Source organism: Trichomycterus rosablanca, chromosome 4, assembly GCF_030014385.1.
Source record: "Trichomycterus rosablanca isolate fTriRos1 chromosome 4, fTriRos1.hap1, whole genome shotgun sequence".
NCBI lineage: Eukaryota > Metazoa > Chordata > Actinopteri > Siluriformes > Trichomycteridae > Trichomycterus > Trichomycterus rosablanca.
Window position 1 is genome coordinate 20,408,338 of NC_085991.1, and position 22,091 is coordinate 20,430,428.

The window sequence follows — 22,091 nt, forward strand, 5'->3', positions numbered from 1 at the left end:
TCAAGCTACTGGAAAGCAATGCTCCAACACAATAAATTATTTTGCAGACTAACTGTGCATTTTTCTTGCAACCTCATAACATAAAATAATGCATTGCATTTAAATATTCACCACAAATCTTTGTCCCCACAACAGGGCAGTGGTTGGCTGGTCACAATCCAAATTAATGTGACTGCACCTCTGGGGACCACTGGTACTCCGAGATCCCCTGCTGAATTAGCCTGGGTGCTAGTCACCCAGTTTCCATGAGCTGCCACGTGGAGGCACAGCAGGAGTCTTGATGATGGAGAGGCACTTAAAAATTGAATGACCTAAATGTCTATTAGTCTAGCCATAATAGAAGTGTGTAACATCTATGCTACATTTTATGGTGGATAAAAAGTGCTTCACATCACCCTGTGGTATAATTCCCACCAGCTCACAAAAATAAAAAGAAAAGTGGGGTAAATGAAAAAGAAAAATATGGTGATGAATATTTAGATATGTGAACAAATCATGTCTCTATAATGAACTGCATCTTGGTTGTGAGGTTGAAGTGGATGCTGTTCATCATCCTCTTCATCCTGCACATCATCACCTTGGTCTCCTGGCTCCAAGCAAACATTGTGTAGAATGCAACAAGCTGACACTGCTGAGCTGATGGATTGGACATTCCTCATGTGCAGGCATTGGAGTCTCCTAAACGTTGCCTTTAGAATGCCAAAGGCATGCTCAATGACCACGCGTGGGCAGTGTTTAGTTTTCTATTAAAGCTCTTCTGCCTAGCTGTCAAGTGCCCATTGTCTCTGTAAGGCCTCATCAGTTGGGGCAATAAATAAAATAATTATGTAGACAGTTTGGACTTTGACACAATATAATTGCAGTCTATTTACCATATACACAACCATAATGATTAAGGTCTGATTGAGTGCACTTTATAATTTCCATCTAATTATTTCTAAAACACTTTTACATACATTGTTTATCATATTCACTGATTCTACCTTGAACAAATCGTATATTTAGAATTATGTATTCACACGTTTTCATGTGAAATGTTTCAATAGACAGTCTTGAAAAATAGGCTACTTAGTTTAGGTCTATTCATGTAAATTGTTGTAGACAAATATTTAAATCTATTCATTTACATAAATATGTGTTTGATAACATGTTTGTTAGAACTTTTCTTTTCCACCAATCTACAAGATAAATGAATGATGAGTAAAACTATATGTATTTACAGAAAATTAGTTTGACACTTTGTGGTCATTTATAGTCACCACTGTGGATTTGGAAAACAAACGCTGGGCTTAATCTGCTCAGTGATCAAGAATGTTTAGTTTAGCCTATAGATGATTAAATAAACGCTGTTTCACCTTCGTTGTTCATCATATTCGATTTCACGCAAAAGCAAAGGGATTTCTATTGCATCCAGTTCATCAGCCGCGAAGAACGCAAACGCCGCGAGATCCGCCATAGCTCACGTTTGTTGCAGGTGGCGACTGTCCAACTTGACGGCTTTCTTTTAACCTCCTCCCCCAACTGCAACCGGCAGCTCTCGCTGACCACCAAGGCGAGGCGCAGTTCATCTAGAACAAGCCTAGTGTGAAATCTGAAGCAGCGGGAAAAGAAGTAGAAGAAGAAAAAAAATCTCGCGGGATTTTGGTAAAAAGAAACTGAAGCGACAGTTGCCACCATTTTGGATCTGTTGATCATAGGCTATTCGTGTATATCCTAACATACATTGAGCCAACATGGCCACTGTTTCTCTATAGTGCCGTGTGTTTGTTATAGCTATCCCGCCCATTCAATCTTTATACAATGGCGTCCGCCAGCACCGGGAGCAGGGTCTCTTGCGGGAGAGATTTAAGTTGTGTTCCCGAGGTGGCAGATACTCTTTCTGCTGTCGCGAAGCTGGGGTAAGCTGTTGAGTTTTCGGTGCTAATAGCCAGTTAAGCGATAGCAGTTAAAACACGTAAAATCCTGACGAATTTCGAACTAAGTTCTCTTTTGGTCCATGCACGTGAAGCTCACACTTTCTGATCTACGTTCAGGTGCACCAGCTACACGACTGATCAAACTATGACTGACTGTCTAGATATAACCCCGACTGTTATGGTTTACTGTTATTAAGTTAATTAGTGTGCGGTATGGGTCATAACTGCGCTTTGGAACTAGTATATTTGTTAAAAAGGGGTCCTGAGGGCTAGGATCTGAAGCATAACGGTGTGAGGAGTGTGATATTCTTTCCCACGAGGCAATGTCCCGGTCAGTCTTGTTTAGATGACGAACGTAAATTATTTGCGCTAAAACTCCAAGTATTGCAGATAAGAAGATAGATGTCACTCCTTTTTGCATGACGCAATCGGGCAGTTGGACGCACTAAAAAGGGAGAAAAAGCATAAACAAAATAAAAAAAAGTTAAGAGCAAAGTGATCTGTTATTATATAGCTTTTAAGTCAAAGCTTTTTTTATTTTTTTTATTAAGAAAGCTGTCCTTTATTGTCATTGCTGTCATTGTCATAGTGTCATGGAAATGTTTTTGCCTTCTTCCTAATTAATATTGCCTGTTACAGGGGGGTCTTAACCTCCCTGCCATCATACTTACCTGCATTACATGGATCAATGGAGTGGTGAAGAACCAAGAAAAACAATGTTTGCAGTACCTTATGTTATATTCAGCTATTCTGTATTGTACGTTATGTTACTTCCTTATTGTATGTATGTTACTTCCTTAGATTTGACTTCCTGTGCATGCCCCTGTTCCATCCACGGTTCCGGAGAGAGTATGAATTAAAACCTGCTAAAATCAGACCAGGAGCTCAAACACGCTCTGACCTGTTGCTGTGTGGACGAGGTGAGAAATCACCGTTTTAATTGTTGTCTTAATGCCTATTACAGAGGTGCTCAGTATTGGTTTGATCTAACAGCATTTTTTTCATACAGGTGGCACTTCCTATTAACCCCTGTTTGGCTTGATCCTTACTGCATGCCTGGTGTCTTAGCAAAATGTTATTTAAGTGTAGGGTGTATTTATTTTATTTATTTATTTTTTAATTTATGTATTGCATATCTTGGTGCACTCAGCTTTTGTGTAGCATTCATCAACTGTTCACCTGAGGCCTTTTATATGAAACTTGTATGAGTTTTATTTACGTTTGATGCTTTTTTGTTTCATATGTATCAAGGTATTAGCCTGGCGAGCAAATCCCCATGACACATGGTACAAAAATTTGCTGGGTCTAACCCTACATACAGAAACTTGGATTTTAGATTTGGTTATGTAGAAGTTTTTAGAATTTCATTAACCTTTGTGGAATGACCTCCAGTTTCTTGAGCCATAATAGTTAAAGTAGGGAAGTCTGGAAAGCTCTGTACAAAACTCCAAAGTTATTTAAATTGAAGGAATTTCTGAAGAAATAGTAATTGCAAAGAACCGTAGTCTTGTTAGAAGGTCTTTTGTTGGGGAAACTATTGCCTTATACGTAAAAGTTATTTGGCAACAATGACCAAAAGTTTATCAAACCCAACAACACTGTACTTTCTGTGAAACATTGTGATGGTAATTCCAGGCCAGTTTTGTTGCCATTGAATCAATGCAGAACGTTGATGGAATAATGAAGTAAAAAACTGTAAAACACACACAACTGTAAAACCACCAACTGTTAGGGTACATCTTAGACAAAGTTGACGAAACAATTTAAAAGCACATGGAATTGCTGGTTTTAAAATGACTTAATTAAGCATTTGTCATTGTCTTCACAAAAGTCAACTTTATGTCTGTGCCAGAATACCAATTTATGCTATACTACACTTCAACCAGTGTATGAATGTCACAGAAAAACAAAACAGTTACAGAAATCAGTAAAATCCCAATACTAAAAAACTTTACATATATGAACTGCATGTATATACTGCATAATGGACATACTTGTGATTACCAGCAAAATTCAGTTTCCTTTGGCTTACTATCATTTTAATTATCATTTCCATTTGGTTAAAGCCAGAACTGTTCAGCAATTTTATAAATATGTTTAAACCATTAATATGTTTTTAATTATATATAGTTTTAAGTTGAATATAAAAACTGGAATGTAAACCATAAAAGCAAATTAATTCAATTATATTATTAATATAATTTACATACATATCATTCTACGTATGATGATGAGATTGGAACTGGATAAGATCATGATAAAGTTAAACTGGAGATTACATAAATGAATTGGAGCTAGTTTTTTCATCCTCATTACAATTTACTGCTTTTTATATTAAAATTAAAATACAGACGTTGCAGTTTGCTGTGTCCAGTGCTCTGGTAGCATGCAGCAAAATCTGCTTTGTGTGTTACATTATCTTGGTGACCCATACCTACCTGCTAAAAGGAGACCAGGCCCCCACTTGCAAATTTTGTGGATAAAGAACTTTCACCAAACACATCCACTTTATTCATGCCAAAAGATCAGAACAAAATTTTACCATACAGCCAACTACAAAGAAATCTTCACCTCAGTAACCACCCCTCAATGCTTAAATTCCTAGAAGCACTAGAACATAAAAACACCATATAAGTTATGAAAAAAATAATTTAACTACACCCTCATAGACCCAAACACTATACACACAGTGGAATTGGGTAACTGGAATTGGGCAGTGTCTGTAGTATAGTATATACACATTAGTATGCCATTTAAACACTGCACTATCCACTACAAATACAAATCTGTACTTTAAATGACAAGCATTGTGTTCAGAATCATCTAAAAAGACAGTGTTCAACAAATACAGTATTTACATTTTAATCTTTTTTTATTGCTTAAGCGAAAATGTTTTGTCATTATATTGACAATAGTGAAACTGTTTTGTATTAATGCACCAGCTGGTCAAAAACATTACAGTTGCATTGATGGTTCCATCTCTTGTCTTTGCCAGACTGGAACACACTTATTGTGGGAAAACTTTCACCATGGATTGAGGTAGACTCCGAACTGATTTCAGAGCGCAGGAACTCGGAGGCAGTAAGTTAAAAACGGCTTTGCTCTTTTATCATAATGTTTCATGTACTTTCAAAATGACTTCTGTAACACTGTTGTTCAGTCTGTCCCTTGCTATAAAGCCAACTGACACATTTTAGATTAATAAAAAATTTGAATCTAAGATTTAATTAAACTAAAGAGAAGCCAAAAACTCACCAGTTCCTGTTAAGAAACCACTATTTGGATACATAGCTAAGCTATTAGTAGCTGGGCTGTCTGATGTGAGAATTTACTTGCAACTTGGGTATCTCTGCATCTGTTCTGTAGGCACTGATACAGGAGCTGAATTTCTGTGCCTATCTCGGTCTGCCAGCCTTCATGATTCCTCTGAGGGGCCCACAGTGTGCAAACTTGGCTCGATTTTTACTGAACCACATCCATACAGGACATCACTCTTCAATGGTAAGACTGCAGCAGCATAAAGACAATTGGGTAGATTTTGGCTTTAGTGTTTAGAAGAAAATGTAGTGGTGTATAAATCCCAACTGAATGTGCTAAGAAATATCAGACGGAAAACATGCTTTGGGCCACTGAATTTGCTGGAATATGGATTGTTGATGTGGCAGTATTCTTTTGGTTATTGTCATGCTGAAAGTAGGGCTGTCGCGGTAAAAGAATTTCCCCATTGGCGATTTAGCGTGGCTCAACACGCTATGCGATATTACCGCCATGTTTTTTGTTTCTTGAAAATTACTTCATTTATCTGGATTTTAGAGCTATATAAACAAGCTTTATTGTTAGGCTATAGTTCTGTATATTATTGCTTTTTAAATGACAAAGATGAGACAGCTTTAGGACAAATCAAATGCGTGTTTATTGTTAAATACAGAACAGAGCAAGCATGCGCAATAAGTGCACGGCTTTTAGATATAGACTGAAATGAAAAAAAAGCAAACTGTTTAGGCTAAATATTTTAAGTGCACGTCTAAGCAAAATATGGTAAAAAAAAAAAAAAAAAAACAACGAAACCTTTCGTTTAGATCAGGGGTGTCAAACTCAAGGCCCGCGGGGAGAGCTTAAACGACTGAGAGAGAGCTTAAACGACTGTATGATTGTTGTGATGGTTCGAGTCGTTACAGAGACGCGCTTATAATTTAATGCGCTCCTGCGCCTTTAAGAGACAACGTGACATCGTAGTCATGGCAACTAACTTTAACCTTCGCTAAGAAGCCATGTGACTTTTACGGCAAAAGAACGCAGGGTAGCGTAGTTAGTAATGTAAACAATAATAAATAAATACAAATAATTATATTGCAATATAATACCCAAGCATTGTCTGTAAGTAGTGGCGTTTATATTCTCAGTTGTTAGTAAATGTTTAGTGAGTATATCACAGCGTTTTAGTTACAAATTTACTGTAATTAAATACTGTTGTTACCATTACTATAGCAATTAGTATCTTTACACACAATTTTAACTCGTTATTTTACGTTTGGTTAAATCTCATATTGTACCAGATGTAACACTTGACTACAGCTGTGTGCTTTTACTGTATTAGGTTCTTTATTGTTTGTATTTTTACTTCATTTTGATGCACACAGTGTATCACAGCTGGGAAGCAAATAAACCGACTGTATTCTGAAGGGAGCTGTCTGTCTGTCTGTCTGTCTGTCTGTCTGTCTAGCTGGGAAAGGGGGATAAACTATTAGTAAGGGCAGAATGATTGTCTTAAAAATACACTGTAAAATCCTAAATAAACTGCATCTTTCAAAATGCAGGATGATTTTGTGACCTGCAAAGTGACACAGCCCGCCAGTAGATGATGTTACACATATTTACACATGATCCTAAAATGTACAAGAAGATAAGTAAGAAAATTAAGCATAAGGAGGAAATTTAATGAAAGTGAAAACAAGTTTGTGCTTCAGGAAGAGAAACCGGTGCATCTCTTGTGTTATGAGGCTGTGTCTGTGGTAAAGTAGAACAATATAAATGCAGAATTCAGCCTCCAAGAAAAACAGCAATGTGACTGCAATCACAGCAGGATACGTTACAATCGGCCCTTTGAGGGCCACCATAATGCTGATGTGGCCCTCGGTGAAAATGAGTTTGACACCCCTGGTTTAGAACTAAAACTCGCAGCACTAACAACTCTCTGATGATGTGCTTGTTACACAAATACACATGTACTTGCATGCGACTTTAGAGAGCAGAGGAAATCTAGCCCGGTTGTCGTGCATTAAAAATGCACTGTAATTAGCCACTATTAACATAACAATATATACTACATATTAAGTTATTATTCGTTTCAATACATTTTTATTCAATGAAAAAATACATTTAAATCATTCCAGCAAGCCAGCAAGAGAATAGTTGCAGGCAATGCCATATTAACTGTCATTAAGTGTTTTAGTATGCCAAGGCTGTTTGAACAGTCTAAATTACAAGTCTTTTATTGAGTGTGAACTCAATTTGATCATTAATAAACTTGCCTATATTTACTGTTGCCATTGTTTCCATCTTAAAACACAAAGCCTGACACCCAGCAGCAACGGATGCGAAGATGTGGCGGGAAAATGACACTCTTAGCTTATTTTCATTATGAATTCATTTAACATTTATTACGCCCGAATGTAAGCATAAAACAAAATGGACCCTGCAACAAAAAAAAAAGAAAAAACATAAACATCGCGGTGTGACGGTTGCTTGGCATGCCTTGCGGTTGGCTGGTTTATAGCGCGGTATTTCAAAATTGCGGTTACCGCGACAGCCCTAGCTGAGAGGTGAAATTATTGATCTTCAGCTTTTTAGCAGAGGTCTAAAGGTTGAATGCGACAATTGACTGATATTTGAAAAGCAAATGCCACTACTTTTTTTATTTGGGTTTGTTCATATCTTTTGGATTCATGGACATAAAGTTTAACTTCAGTCTCTTTGGTCTCATCAGACCATAAGGCATTTTCCCCACAGGCAATTTAGTAGGTAGGTTTTCGCAAAATGTTGATTTTGCAAATGTATATGGGCTTGGGTGTTTTTCTTGCCACCCTACCCCACAGTTCAAACATATGGAAAACATGGGGTATTGTAGTACACAACCAGTACTTGCCAAAAAATCCTGCTTTAATGTGACTGTAGACCTTTTGGCAGTTTTCTTCGTCTTTTTATCAATTTCGGTGGGACGTTCTATTGTGCCATATTTTACCACTTGTTGATGACTTTTTTTCTACAAAGGTCATTTTAAAAATATTAGTTTAAATTGAGGTTTATAGACACTAACATCTGAAGTATAGTTTTCTGAATTATTTTATTTCAGTATTAATTAGTTGCTCATTCATATAGTGTAGCTGGTAGCTTTATTGTAATGATTGTGATATTTTGTTTGAATCATTTTTCTTTATCATTTGATGTTCGTGCCTTACAGGGTTTGTCAGTGTTTTCTGGTGCTTAAAAGTCTTAAGCACTGTTATGGTATTGCCAATGCATGTTATTTATATTATTTTAAGTGAGGATTTACCACTTAAATGGATGCTTTTTAATTATTTGTAAAAAAATATATACTTACTTAGTTTAAATTTTTTACCTTTTTTTTAGTTCTGGGTCCGAGTCCCTCTATTGGTGCCTGATGACACTCGTGAGGACCTGATTGAGAATGAGTCGTGTAACCAAATTGATAATGGCAACAATGAAGAGAAAACCTGGGAATGGTGAGTAAATATTAAATGATCCTAATTAGTATATACACTTAGAAACCACTTTATAAATTACCATGTACTTACATTTATTGGCCATTTTATGGATTACATATATCATATGGATGTATAGTGGTTGGTGGGTTTATATAAGCAATAAAATATAAATTGTATATTTATCCTACATTTAAGCTAATATTATCTAGTTATAGCATTATAGCACTGTATTTTCATGCAAATTATGGTGGTCAGGCTTTTGTTTTTGTTAAATTTAAAACATTTTACTGAATAAGTATTTACATAAAAACAATTCACTTGATTGTGGTTTGTCTGTAAAACTGATAGGCTATGCTGATAAATAAAGTAGGAAGAAGAATAACAGTAACATGATTCCTAAGATTTAATTGACTTGTATACCTCTTTCTCTTAAATCTGGAATTTAATTTGGTTCTTTTAGGTGGCATTCATTCAGGACACTCTGTGACTACAACAAAAGGATTTGCCTTGGTAATGTATTTTAAAGGTATCAAATAAATAAAAAAAATTGTAATCAATTATGTTCTAACTTTTTTTTATTACTGTGAAAAGCCATTGACATTGGTGCAGATCTGCCTTCTGACACCGTTATTGACAAGTGGCTTGGGGAACCAATCAAAGCTGCCATTCTTCCCACCAGCATATTTTTGACAAATAAGAAAGGATTTCCAGTTCTTTCAAAAGCTCATCAGTGTATTATATTTCGTCTTTTTAAGGTAAGCAATGTGTGATTTAAGGTTTATTTTTATTTTTAATGCATGTTATACCAATTGCGTAGGTAGTTTACTAATGATACTTCATGTGAAAATCCTTTTTAGCTGGAGACTCAGTTTATATTTACTGGGACAAGTCGCCACAGTGAGAAGGACTTCCGCACTTACCTGCAGTATCTGGAGTACCTCAACCAAAATCGCCCAGCACCCAATGCTTATGAGATGTTTGCCAAGGGATATGAGGACTACCTACAATCACCATTACAGGTCTGTGCATGTGTCTGTGTACATGCACCATATGAATGAGCAAGTAATTTAAAAAGTAATTCTCCCTTTTCTCATTGCCTCTGCCATTTCGTATTTGTGACATGTATTGATCCTTGAACATAATACTGTACAAACTAAATTAGTTAGCCTAGTAAGCTTATGAAACACAATCAGATTTTTAAACTATCCTTGTAGAATATATATTTTATATCTTTTTTATTCCATCTGTTTATTAAAGTGAAGCATTCACTGTAAGTTTCTACAGAAATCTGGTTGAACTGGTAATCTAAAGTATATCTGCCAGAGCTAAGGTAATAATTTTATACTATATCTTTTTCTCACAAACCACAGTGAGAGCTAATATCTCCAAATAAAAACTGAAACGGTGGTGAATCTACTGGTGGTCGCGAGCCGAAAAAGTTGAGTAGCAGAGAAAAATAATAATAATTAAATAAACTTGTATGCAAACGTCCCTTTGTGAAGGCTTTATGTTACATCTTGTAAACCACAGTGGGACCAAATTGTACAGAAAGATGCATTGTTTATGTTGCCTAGGTCGTGTAAGAATAATAAACAAAATCTGGGTCGCTTAAAAAAAGTTTTGGATTTGCTTCTTTCTATTAATGTAGCCACTTGAAATATCAGTTTTAAAACCATCTTATTTTAACAGCAGAATAATAAAGAAAAAAAAAACAAGAATAACTTAAATCAGAAGACAGACAATTTAAATCAGTGATAGCTCAGTGGTTAAGGTACTGGACTAGTAAACAGAAGGTTGCCGGTTCAAGCCCCGCCACCACCAATTTGCCACTGTTGGGTCCCTGAGCAAGGCCCTTAACCCTCAATCGCTTTGGATAAACGCGTCTGCTAAATGCTGAAAATGAAAATGAAATGAAATGAATGAAATAAATCAGACAGATAATGCAATGAGGCTTTACAATTCTAATATGTTAGAGCCGACATTATAAAAATGTTGAACTGTTCCTTAATCCAAAGGGTGATTAGTCCTTAACTATATCTTAGACTACTGTTGATCTTAGAGCAGATACTACAAAATCCTGGTAACTCCTTTAAAAAAAATCCTTTAAATTTTACCTAGCACAGTTTAAAGCAACTGACCAAATAAATGTAAAGCTTAAGTGATATAATGGGAGTGCAGTGGATTAGGAATATAACTTTGTCAACTCACCACAATTTACATATAAAGTTTGTAAGAACCGCAGTCTGTAACCCTTAGCTAATTTAGTGTTTACAATATGGAACTTTGTTGGCAACTTAATTGCCTTACAAAATAAGGAATACTGCACTTCATAGTAAGAACACTGACCAAGAGTCTATCATGGTACAACAGTCCACTATGGTAGCGTGACATGCTTTATCACACCTAGACCTGGACAACTTGCTGTTATAAAGGTAAAGAGGAATTCTGTTCTTTTTCAGGAATCTATGAAGTAGTATTAAGGTCACCTGTTTGAGAGCTGGTAATAATGTGTCATTACAGTTTGAATAGCTATAAGGAAACAGTTATACTTATGGTCTTGTTACATCAACTCTTGGGTTTATGTTTAAAAAATCTAGCAGTATGCCCAAATGACAGCGGTTTTACAAATAGTAATGGGCTAAAATTTTTATACAGCAATTTGAAAATCACACTACAAAACTAAAAATGGCAATTACCGGGCTGAAATGGATGGTAAATAAGGTTTCTTACATAAATTATCTTGTATATTTTAGCTTAAGTTTTCCTTGTGTAAGCAGTGGCAATCAAAATGGGCAATTACTTTTCACGCCTTTTTGTGTGTTTGTAGTCTACTCATTTATATAAAAGAAATTTTATTGCTTTTTTTTTTTAGCCTTTAATGGACAATTTGGAGTCACAGACATATGAGGTTTTTGAAAAAGATCCCATTAAATATTCACAATACCAGCAGGTGAGCAGAGCAGTTGTGTGGTGGTTTAGCTGCTGCAATTTTTACTTTATTTTACAATTTGATCCAATGCTCTGCTGATTTAAATAATATATTTACCTACCCAGGCAGTATATAGATGTCTTCTTGATAGAGTTTCAGAGGAGCAAATGGAAACCAATGTACAGTAAGTGTTAATGCTTCTTTTCTTCTTTTCTAGTTTTAGTTGAGTAATATTGAATTTGGCAGTGATGTTAGGCAATGAGATCTGACTTGCAGTCAGTGCTCCAGTCGACAGTACAAGTAGCAAACAAAGGGGCAATAGGCACTTAAATTTACAAAGCCTAAAAGCAATGATGGTGGTTCAAAGTGGCCAAATCATTGTGTACCTTAACTGTTGAGTATGATGGGTGATCCATAGTGGTATGTTTTGACAATTTTGAGAGACCCATTGATCATATAACAGCAAACATACACCAACCAGGCATAACATTATGACCACTGACAGGTAAAGTGAATAACACTGATTATCTCTTCATCATGGCACCTGTTAGTGTGTAGGATATATTATGCAGCAAGTGAACATTTTATCCTCAAAATTGATGTGTTAGAAGCAGGAAAAATGGGCAGGTGTAAGGATTTGAGCGAGTTTGACAAGGGCCAAATTGTGATGGCTAGACGACTGGGTCAGAGCATCTCCAAAACTGCAGCTTTTGTGGGGTGTTCCCTGTCTGCAGTGGTCAGTATCTATCAACAGTGGTAAACCAGCGACAGGGTCATGGGTCATTGACCTATGCTAACCAAGATTGATGCATATGGGGAGCAAAGGCTGGCCTATACTGTAGCTCAGATTGCTGAAGAAGTTAATGCTGGTTCTGATAGAAAGATGTCAGAATACACAGTGCATCGCAGTTTGTTGCGTATGGGGCTGCACAGCCGCAGAATAGTCAGGGTGCCCATCCTGACCCCTGTCCACCCCCGAAAGTGCCAACAAAGGGCACGTGAGCATAGGAACTGGACCACGGAGCAATGGAAGAAGGTGGCCTGGTCTGATGAATCACGTTTTCTTTTACATCACGTGGATAGCCGGGTGCACGTGCATCGCTTACCTGGGGAACACATGGCACCAGGATGCACTATGGGAAGAAGGCAAGCCAGTGGAGGCAGTGTGATGCTTTGGCCAATGTTCTGCTGGGAAACCTTGGGTTCTGCTATCGCAACTTACAGGAGTTAAAGGATCTGCTGCTAACATCTTGGTGCCAGATACCACAGCACACCTTCAGGGGTCTAGTGAAGTCCATGCCTCGACTAGTCATGGCTATTGTGGCAGCAAAAGGGAGACCAACACAATATTAGGAAAGATGGTCATAATGTTATGCCTGATCGGTACATGGCAGTTTTACAGGACTAGACAAACACTGATGCAAATAATTTTTGTAATTTTTGTTCCCATTATACACAATGAAGCCTCACACATGGCAAAAATATGCAAGAGTTTGATTATAAACATTGTGTTGCTTAGATCAAGCACCTTAATGGGACATTCTGAAGCACCAGTGGCAAAGTAGATATCCACCTTTATTATCCCTGGAAAAAAATAAGAAACGATATTTTGAAGAACAAGACCAACAAAAAAGGCAAAATTGGTAGTAGTACAACATGACTCTAAAGTGTCTTGCTACTTTTACAGATAAAATTGTCACTGCTTAATTTGTTTGCATTAGCCTCTTGGAACATGAAGATAATTTCAAAGTTTTATTTTTTTAATGTGTAATCTCAATTCCATACATACTATCCATACTATTTAATTGTTTATGATTTATGTCTTGAAACTTTTGTGCTGCTGCCATTCTTGGGTATGGCTAAATTACTTAAGGAATGTGTACACACATTATGGACAAATGTATAGCACTTTGCTGCTATAACAGCTCCCACTCTTTTTTGAGGGCTTTACCCAAATCTTTATTTTTGTAAATTTTTAGCCAAAGATGCATGCCTCACAATCAGTGTTCCAGTTTAGCTTAATGTTTATTGTAGTTTTCTAGGGATGTCCCGATCCAATCTCAAAGATCGGAATCGGGGCCGATCAAGGCATTTTTTAACTGATCAGTATTGGCTTTACTAAGGCCGATCCTAAGCCCGCTCCTTTGTTTTACGTCAGCATGTCCGCTGTGTGGAAATACTTTAAATTGGAAAGTGAAACAAGTCCAACAGCAAAGTGTAATGTCTGCAATGCGAGCGTTTCACGAGGCGGTAGGAGCAGAGCTGCGTTCATTACTGTAGAATTTTACTATTTATATGGTGTGTGAGTCAAGGATCACACCGGTTTACAAAACAATATCTTTTAATCCGAGTATGAAAACTTGAGGACCATAACACACAGCTTTTATGAGTTTACGTGTTACAAGACTGAACAACATCTCAGTATCAAGCACTCTGATTGGCTTAGTTATGTAACCGAGCGTCGTAGTGATGCACTTGCTTAATAAAGAAATAAATACACGGTATATTCACAAATTGTCGGGAGCATAACACTTTATTAACTTCTTCTGTTACGGTACCGAATAGCGGACAGCTAGTCATCGCGTTAGCCAACCACACTATTCCATGCACTATGGAAGCCCCAAAGGGTCAAAACACACTCACTTCGCGTAGAAACGTCCATCAAACCATTGTCACAAAACAACCACAGAAAAGTTTGTTACAGTTACAACACGCATACAAGTATGGTGGCTCATAAGAAACAAACCAGATATCATTAAACCAAACAATCTACAATTACTACCAATTTGATACGGCACCTAAAAAATAAACACTCAGTCGAATACACTGGGTTTATTATTATATTATGAGAAGAGGAACCGGCTGTCCACTAACACGGCAGAGATGCTGATTTTCCTCAAAAAGAACCTTCACTTCATTTTGAAGTGAGAGTAAGAGTATAGATAACAGTAAGAGAAAGGACAACTGTAGCAGCTCAAATCAAAGCACTTTAAGAACTGGCTTTCCTTCATAACAAAAGAATGCCTTGCCATTTTATTTTGATATTCAGGTTTTACTGTAATGCTGTTAAGTAACTTATTTGTTTTGGGTTTTTTTTATATTCAAGTTAAGCTGCAACACCACTTTTGAGTGGAGATTTCTGTTCATTTTTAGTGTATCACTGCATTAAACAGAATTGTGTTATTTGAATGTAAAGTTCAAAGTGAAACTGTAATTATCTCACTCATTTTGAGTGTTCTAGTTTTACTACTACAATGCTGCACTGTTTGTTTACTTTTATTTTGTAAAAATAAAAGAACATTAAGCAATAGCTTGGATGCAGGCAATTTTTTTTCCTACAGCACTGCAGAGCTATTCAGTTGTTAAACATATACATTGGATTAATCTGAATAACTGTAATGTACTTGAAGTGTGCTCTGTGTGAACTATTTTCTAGATATTGTCTAGATAAGAACTAGAGAATACTGAAGTATCGGTTTGTGACTCGGTATCGGATCGAGACCAAAATTAATGATCGGGATCAGGAACAAAAAAACTTCGGGGCATCGGGGCATCCCTATAGTTTTCTGTGGACTCGCTTTGTTGCCACGTAATATTACCACATAGTTGAAAGCATATAAGTTATCTTAAATAATAGGTTTTATACCATCGTTGCGGCTGGGTGTGGCTGAAACCAATTTACCTGAACTTAATAATAATACTGTTGTTTTGTTTATGTAGTATATTATGTAGGCCTATGAGCAACAGTGCTGCATTTGCTATAAACACTTATAAATAAACACTTTGGTCATTGGGTCATGTAAGTTTAAACACACATCTGACTGTCTCCTTCCCAGGGTATTGATGGTGCTAGGCGCTGGACGAGGCCCTCTGGTGAATGCATCACTGCGTGCAGCCAAGCAGGCAAACAGAAAGTTGCGTGTGTATGCTGTAGAGAAAAACCCCAATGCAGTTATTACGTATGTACACTTAATGTTGTTAGTTTACTTTCCTTATTTTTAAAAATGCAAACCCAATTCCATAAAAAAGTTGTAACAGTAGGTAAAATGCTAGCACACCAGAGCTGCCATCTCGAACTAGTGAGTTTGAATCTCACCTCTGCTACTGGCAGACTGGGCGCCTACATGAACAATGATTGGCTTGTTCGAATGGTGGATGCCAGAGGAGTTTCCTCATAACTGATGCAATTACTATCTCTTGATTGATGGCTGATTGATGGCGCCTGCACAGAAACGAGGGATGATGGGATCAGTGCGAGAAACTGAGCCTCATATGAATTCCCCTCCTGCAGGTGAAAATATGCAGTCGGCTACTGCACACGTTTCGGTGTTAGTCATGGCTCTCCTCGGTCAGAAGTGCAAATCAGAATCAGCAGAGAAGAAGCCAAATGCAATTGTGATTGGATATGACTAGATTGGGGGAAATTGAGGAAAATGCAATAAAGGGATAATATTATTGTTAATATCAGTAGGCACTGAGTCTTATTTGTGCAGTATCTCAAAATGGAATTGATAACTTGATTATTGTAAGATCTAATAGAAATAATATAGCATCTTGCATAATATCGGATACTCTCGCTCAAATGTATTGAATTCTTTGTTAGTTTGTAGAACTCCTTTGTGTCACAGTAATACACACAAGTAAACATATTGAGCATAATACTTTGTTGAAGCACCCTTTGACCTTACAACCCCAGATCAGAAAAAAGTTGGGACAGTATGGAAAATGCAAATTAATAAAAGCACTGTTTCTTACATTTACTTTGACGTATTTCATCGCAGACAGTATGAACCCAAAAACACAGTGTTCCAAAGCTAGGGTCTGTCATTGAATGGAGGTCTGTTGGTGCCAGTTGCATGGGTAACTTGCACTGCACATTTGTAAAGTCACCATTACTGCAAATTAGTACATGCCCATTTTGAAGCAGCGTACAGTGCTGTGAAAAAGTATTTGCCCCCTTACAGATTTCTTTGGTTTTTGCACATTTATCACACTTAAATGTTTCAGATTATCAAACAAATTTTAATATCAGACAAAGATAACCTGAGTAAATACAAAAAGCAGTTTTTAAATGATGATTTCATTCATTAAGGGAAAAAAGCTATCCCAAACAATCTGGCCCTATGTGGAAAAAATAATTATGGTATCCATGGGAGAGTTCCAAGGCGAAAACCACTGCTGACCAAAAAAAACACAAAGGCCCGTCTCACATTTGCCAAAAACATTTTGATAATCCCCAAGACTTTTGGGAAAATATTCTGTGGACTGACGAGACAAAAGTGGAACTTTTTGGAAGGTGTGTGTCCCGTTACATCTGGCGTAAAACTAACACAGCATTTCAGAAAAAGAACATCATACCGACAGTCAAACATGGTGCTGGTAGTGTGATGGTCTGGGGCTGCTTTGCTGCTTTAGGATCTGGACGACTTGCTGTAATTGATGGAACCATGAATTCTGCTCTCTACCAGAAAATCCTGAAGGAGAATGTCTGGCCATCAGTTCGTGACCTTAAGCTCAAGCGTACTTGGGTTCTGCAGCAGGAAAATGATCCGAAGCACACCAGCAAGTCAACCTCTGAATGGCTGAAATAAAACAAAATGAAGGTTTTGGAGTGGCCTAGTCAAAGTCCGGACTGAATCCGATTGAGATGCTGTGTGTGGCATGACCTTAAACAGGCCGTTCATGCTCGAAAACCCTTCAATGTGGCTGAATTAAAACAATTCTGCAAAGAAGAGTGTGCCAAAATTCCTCCACAGAGATGTGAAAGAGTCATTGCCAGTTATCGCAAACGCTTGATTGCAGTTGTTGCTACCAAGGGTGGCACAACCAGTTATTAGGTTTAGGGGCAATTACTTTTTCACATAGGGTCAGGTTGGTTTGGATAGCTTTTTTTCCTTAATAAATGAAATCATCATTAAAAAACTGCATTTTGTATTCACTCAGGTTATCTTTGTGTGATGTTGAAATTTGTTTTCTAAAAATCTAAAATAATATAAAAAATGTAAGTATGACAAAAAAAGCAAAAACTAAAGAAATCTGTAAGGGGGCAAATACTTTTTCACAGCACTGTATGCTTCCATCTAGACAATGTCTCTTTCAGTTACGTTCTTTCTTCTTTCTGCAAGACAGTGCCGAACCACATTCTGCACATATTACAACAGCATAGCTTTATAGTAAAAGAATGAAGATGCTGGTCTCGACTTGTCTCCCATTGTATTTGGGTTTTACATTATGAGAATTCTGGACTGTTGAGCAGCTGAAGTGTTATATTAAGCAAGAAAAGGAAAATATTTTTCCTTTCCTATACTACAAGCTTCAAAATAGTTAGACGAGTTATTATAAAAAAGTAAATTTAGAGTTAAAAGACAAAAAAAGAGTAACAGTGAAGGTGTACAGTGCACATACAGTAGTGTTCAAAAAAATAGCAGTCCAACACCATTAACTTGATAAATCACTGGTTTTAGTAGAAGTGATATTTCTACATAGCAAAAAATTCCCTTGAAAGTGTAGTAGAGTAATGAAAACAAAACAAAATCAACAATTAGGACATGCATCCCACTCATTCTGAGTAATTGAAGCATTGATTGAAAGGGGGTTGTTCAAAATAATAGCAGTGAGGAGTTCAATTGGTTAAGTCATTCATTCTGCAGAAGAACGGGTGTCAATTTTGGCCCTTATTTAATGTAGGAGGGTGGCAAATGTTGCACAGGTTGGTCATAGCTCATTTCCTTTTGAAATATTGGGTAAAATGGGTTGTTCCAGACATTGTTCTGATGAACAGGGTACTTTGATTAAAAAGTTGATTGTAGAGGGAAAAAACATACAGAGAAGTGCAGCAAATTATTGGCTGCTCAGCTAAAATGCCTTAAAGTGACAACCAAAACCTGAAAGACGCAGAAGGAAGCGTGGAACTACTGTTCGAATGGATCAGAGAATAGCCAGAATGGCAAAGGCTCAGCCAATGATCACCACCAGAAAGATCAAGGAACATCTGAAGTTACCAGTAAGTACAGAAGATGATTAAGTGAAGCCAATTTACCAGCAAGAACTCCTGAAAAGTCCCGTTGTTAAGATAAAGACATGTCCTGAATGGGTTCAAATTTGCCAAGGAACACATTGACTGGTCCAAAGAGAAATGGCTCAACATTTGTGGACTGATGAAAGCAAAATTGTTCTTTTTGGGTCTAGTGGCCGTAGACAGTATGTCAGATGACCGTCGAGCACTGAATTCAAGCCACAGTACACTGTGAAGACAGTAAAGCATGGTGGTACAAAATGATGATATTGGGATGTTTTTCATACCATGGTGTTACGCCTATTTATCACATACGAGGGATCATGGATCAATTTAAATATATCAGAATACTTGAGATCATGTTGCCCTATGTCGAAGAAGAAATGTCCTTAAAATGGGTGTTTCAACATGACAATGACCAAAAACATCTTGGTTACAGACAAACAAGATTGAGGTAATAGAGTGACCAGCCCTAATCATCCTGGACTGGAATACCTGTTCAGAGGTGCCAGAAGTTGGTCGACTCCATGCAACACAGATCTCGGAAACAATTGTTATGCCACTGAAAATTAGTTCAGTAATTTAAAGTAAAGTGAAACCTCAAACATTTTTTCATGTTATAGATAAATTTTTTTAGTTTTTAAAGAAAAATGCTGGCACTGCTATTTTTTTGAACAGCCTAATATAAATTTTTCTTAACTTTCTGTAAAGGATTAACACAAACTGGCTACATTTAGTTAATGTTTTGATTTAGAATTGAAAGTGTAGTATTTTCAGTGCGTTTGCATTTATGGAAATAAAAGTTATTATAATGATTTTGTGCTTTATTTACTTTTTTAAAGTCACTGGTTTTTTTTTTAACAAAAATAATTATTTGGGTTAAACATCTTTCTGTTGTGCATTTTTGTTAATGAAAGGTCGAAATGTATTCGCAAATACTTTTTTCCTACTGTATCAACTTTTTTGTAATTGTGGTTGTATTTGTTTAAAACTAGTATGCATTTATTTTAATAATGTCTAAAATAATGGTATATGTTCTTCCTTGTTTAGGTTGGAAAACTGGAAGTTTGAAGAATGGGGAGATCAGGTGACTGTTGTGTCATGTGACATGAGGGAGTGGGAAGCCCCAGAAAAAGCTGACATCATTGTCAGCGAGCTTTTAGGCTCCTTTGGTGACAATGAACTTTCACCTGAGTGCCTTGATGGAGCACAGCACTTTCTCAAAGGTAAACCAGTAAAAAAAAATTTTTTTAATTAAAGTAAAATTAAAAGTGAAACTGATGCTCTTTTTGTCAGCCCCGTAAATATGTTACGTTGTGTAATTTTTTTTTTTTTTTTTTTTTTAAGATGATGGGGTGAGTATTCCTAGCTCCTACACCTCGTTTTTAGCACCCTTGTCCTCATCAAAGCTCTATAATGAAGTGCGAAACTGTCGGGAGCGGGACAAGGACCCTGAGTGCCATTTTGAGATGCCGTATGTTGTGAGGCTACACAACTTCCACCAGCTTGCTGACCCTAAACCATGCTTTACATTTGTACACCCAAGCACAGGTATGAGATACAGTAATGCAGGTACTTACACATTAAACAGATGTTTAGAGATAGAACATTCAGAGGTGTAAAGGTTTATCTTATGTAACAATTTTATTTTGATCGCTCTCATTTATTGTTGCATACTTGATTTAATGTATTTAAAATGGTTAAATCCCCACTTGCAAATACATTTTAAGTATTTGCAGGAAATTGCAAGCTCAAACAACCCTATCTTTTATCAGATATGAACAATAACAGATACCAGTGTCTGCGCTTCTCTGTAGCCTGCAACTCTGTGCTTCATGGTTTTGCGGGATATTTTGAGACTACACTGTACAAAGACGTTATGCTTAGTAAGTACACACTCTCTAAAGTACATCTGTTCTTGCCTGTGACAAACACAATCTGAAACTTTGCTATTTCTGTCAGGTATTAGACCAGAAACACATTCACCAGGAATGTTCTCATGGTTCCCCATTCTTTTTCCTCTAAAAGTAAGCACTTGAATTATGACTTACCTCTAGTATCTGTGTTCTCTTTGTATAGGTGGATAAAGCTAATACTATTTTTGGCCTTTTTCTCACTTTTTTAGCAACCTATTCCCATGTCTGGTGGTGGTGGTGATGTGAGTGTAAAGTTCTGGAGGTGTAATAATGGGAAGAAGGTTTGGTACGAGTGGGCTGTCACTGAACCCATCTGCTCAGCAATCCACAACCCTGCTGGACGGTCCTACACTATTGGCTTGTAGCGAAGACCAAAACCTGTTTTTTATTCCAGCCAGGGAGGGCATTTATCTTTATCTTAACATCTGTAGTGTGTAATAACATGAAGTGCATTTGTTAAATATTTCTTTGCAAGTCTGCTAAATTACATCTGATGTCTGTCTGTTTTTTTTGTACTTGTTTACAAATGATAAAACTAACTCAAATCGCTAAAATAACCTGGGATTAATGTGTCAAGTAATTTGCCAAGCTGTTAGCTATTAAATACATAATTTTAAACCTACTTATGTTGGAATCACCAAATATATGTGCAAATATAAGCCCCATCAGTCAAGCTGGAAAGTCTGCACACCCCTTTCACATCTACACACAATCAGCAATAATTACGAAGTGAAAACAGGGTTTAGAAAATATGCAATTTATTTTACTGACAAAAATAGTTTATTTAGGGGTAACATATCTGTACACACCCTTAGATTAATACTTGGTTGATGCACCTTTGGCAGCAATTACAGCTTCAAGGCATCTTGGGAAAGAAGATACAAGCTTGGCACACTTGTTTCTGGACATTGCCCATTCCTCGTGGCATATCCTTGCAAGCTCCGTCAGGTTGGATGGGGAGTCTTGTTTCTCATGGTTTGAGTCCTCTAGGTGCCTTTTGGCAAACTCCAAGCGGGCTGTCATGTGCCTTTTACTAAAGAGTGGCTTCCGTCTGGCCACTACATCATAAAGGCGTGACTTGTTGAGTGCTGCCTTGAGTGCAATCCCCAATCATGTCCAGTCAATTGAATTTACCACAGGTGGACTTCAATTAAATTGTAGAATCATCTCAAGCAGTATCAGTGAAAACCTAATGTACCTCACTTTTGGGTATCATATCAAAGGGTGTGCACACTTAGCACATGTCTACAAACCTGCTTTCACTTTGTCATTGTGGGCTATTTTGTGTAGAATTTTGTGACAAAAAATGAACTCAATCTACAGTATTATAGAATGAGTCTGTAATGTAATAAAACGTGGAGAAGGTGAAAGCAGTGTATTTGACTGTATTTGTTATGCAGTGCAGAGGATACACATTTAATACCTGTTAGATTTGTCTTATTGGAGAATGCATCAGTCTACTATTTGTTTACATTGATAACTTTTTACACCCTTCAAAATTTTTACAGAAAACACAAGAACAGCTTTAACCTACCACATGGCCATAAAAGTAAAATAAAAATATAAAACATACCCAAAATATAAAGACAA

General features: G+C 36.9%; 1 protein-coding gene across 1 annotated transcript; it reads left to right on the top strand.

Moving 5' to 3' along the window:
• Positions 1-1,800: 1,800 nt before the first annotated feature.
• On the top strand, positions 1,801-21,871 carry prmt5 (protein arginine methyltransferase 5). The gene is made up of 16 exons (XM_062993937.1): positions 1,801-1,898; positions 2,718-2,836; positions 4,912-4,997; positions 5,283-5,417; positions 8,547-8,659; positions 9,102-9,151; positions 9,233-9,396; positions 9,499-9,660; positions 11,514-11,591; positions 11,696-11,754; positions 15,407-15,529; positions 19,636-19,811; positions 19,933-20,136; positions 20,361-20,471; positions 20,548-20,612; positions 20,711-21,871. The coding sequence occupies exons 1-16, from the start codon at positions 1,801-1,803 to the stop codon at positions 20,864-20,866; spliced, it is 1,899 nt and encodes a 632-aa protein (XP_062850007.1). The 3' UTR covers positions 20,867-21,871.
• Positions 21,872-22,091: the final 220 nt, after the last annotated feature.